Source organism: Haliaeetus leucocephalus, unplaced genomic scaffold (genome assembly GCF_000737465.1).
Source record: "Haliaeetus leucocephalus isolate CR32 unplaced genomic scaffold, Haliaeetus_leucocephalus-4.0 Scaffold92, whole genome shotgun sequence".
NCBI classification, from domain to species: Eukaryota; Metazoa; Chordata; class Aves; order Accipitriformes; family Accipitridae; genus Haliaeetus; species Haliaeetus leucocephalus.
The window spans coordinates 9886229-9888167 of NW_010972528.1; the positions used below are offsets into that span (position 1 = coordinate 9886229).

The 1939-nt window shown below is 51.7% G+C and overlaps 1 protein-coding gene across 1 annotated transcript in view; it reads left to right on the plus strand.

The window, feature by feature from the left end:
* The first annotated feature begins 31 nt into the window (after positions 1 to 31).
* Positions 32 to 1939, plus strand: part of CCNE1 (cyclin E1) — an 11693-nt gene continuing 9785 nt past the window's right edge. Inside the window, exons 1-3 of the mRNA XM_010585077.1 lie at positions 32 to 74; positions 188 to 278; positions 506 to 574. Of these exons, the coding sequence (XP_010583379.1) occupies positions 61 to 74; positions 188 to 278; positions 506 to 574 (174 nt within the window). The 5' untranslated portion in view covers positions 32 to 60. The remainder of the gene's footprint in view (positions 75 to 187; positions 279 to 505; positions 575 to 1939) is intronic.

The window sequence follows — 1939 nt, forward strand, 5'->3', positions numbered from 1 at the left end:
CCTGCTCGGCCGCTCCCCGCACGGCGCTCCGCTCGCCCCGACCCGGCCCGGGAGGGCACCATGCGCCGGGAGAGGTGAGTCCGCCGGCCCCGCCGCGCGCGGGGCCCTGTAGGCCGAGGTCTCCGTCGGGCACCCCCGAGGAGGCTCCCCGCGGCCGGGGCTCCCTCAGCTTCTCCTCTCTTGGCAGCGACTGCGCGGAGGAGAAGGCTCCCGCCAAGGGGGACGGGGCTGCGGAGTGCGCCATGCGAGCCCGCAAGAGGAAAGCCGATGTGGCCACGGTGAGTGCGGGCCCGGCGGCCCGCCCTGGTGCCCGCGGGCCAGCGGCTGGCCCGCCGCCGGGCTTGGCCTCCGGGCCCTCGCCTCCTTTTGTTGGGTGGCGGGGGGCCATGTGGTGGCGGTGGTCTGCTGCTGCGACCTTGAGGGACCCGCCGGGTGCGTGTCGCGGTGGCCGGCTGTCGCTTGTCCCGGGGGTTGTACTCCCGAAACTACATGTTCCTTTCTGTAGTTCCTGCAGGATCCTGATGAAGAAGTTGCCAAAATGGAGATGACTAGAAAAAAGCAGTATGAAAACCAGGTAACCAGCTTGGCTTTAGATCGATCATGCTACTGTAATCTCGGTTAACCCTATTGTTATTTTGCAGTACCTCATTATTATTGCGAACGTGGTGCAACAGAGACACAGCTACCACGTGCTGTATAGCAATGGGCGAGGGGGACTATCAACCCCGGCTGATGAAGAGTGCAAAACGCTTCAGGTCACACAGGTTGCTTTGCAGTCTTTGCAAGAGATGAGGCCTGCGTTGGTCTAAAATATTATGTTAATACTTTGGTATATCCATCTGTCCCAGGACTGCAAGGGTGCGTCTTACAAAAGCCTTCGTACGCGTTTAGGCCTGCATGGAGGGGATCTGCATTGACCTCTCTAGAGAGTCGCAAGGATACAGTCATGCGCTTACATGCTGTACCTTGCAGGCCAAAGCACAAGATGCTTAAGTATACAAACAGAATCATCTTTTGGGATGATTCTCTTTGCAGTTGTGTCTCTGCTTACGTATCGCCTGGGAGAGAGGAAAGATCCCCCTTTGCTTCCACCATCAGCTCCATTCCTATTGACAAGTGTCATTATCAGACTGACAGAGAGTATGAGGTTCCTGATTAGAACTTTGAAGCTTATACTAGATGTTAACGCAGTAGTCAAATAGGCTTCATTTCTCTGCAAAACAGAGGGATAATTTCTGTAAAGTCACTTAGCTGTGGAAATCAGGCCTGCAGTGGAGGTTAGTAGTGACCATTGCTGGTTTTCTCAGTAAGACATTTAGAATGACCTGAGTTAGGAAGTCAAAACTAACTTTAGTAGTGTCTTCTTGCTCCCTTAGTGCCCCTCCTGTAATCGTTGAACCTGAGATGCTATTGGTATCTATATTGGATGCTGTGTTGGTATGGGGTATTGAAAGCATGATGCGTTTGTACGTTGAAATGCCCACTCTAAATAAAATGGAGAGTAGCCTGGTTTTTTTGAAATAGGTTTATTCCCCTCCCTTTTTTTTTTTTTCCCCCTGCATGCACACACATGCTTGCTCAGTTACTGTCACTAGGATTTCAGCCTGTTAATGCACATGCAGGGCGATGCTTAAGCTGCAAAAGTCATGATCAGGGAGTACAGACCATACTCATTTGGTACGCAAGGCTATGCATAATGTGACACATCTAACCAGAAGTGGCAGCTGGAAGTTCTAAGACTAAAGTGCTACCATAACAGATGGGCATCATTGTTTGGAATGGCCTCTGCTTGTTGCAACTGCGTATACTAGTTATCAGTCAACATATTAAGCAGGGCTCAAATGGTGAGCATTTAATGAGGGGATCTCTCCTTCCCTTCTGTCTTTCTTTTGTGCGGTATATTAAACTAATTTCTCACTTCTGACAAGGAAGAGCTGCA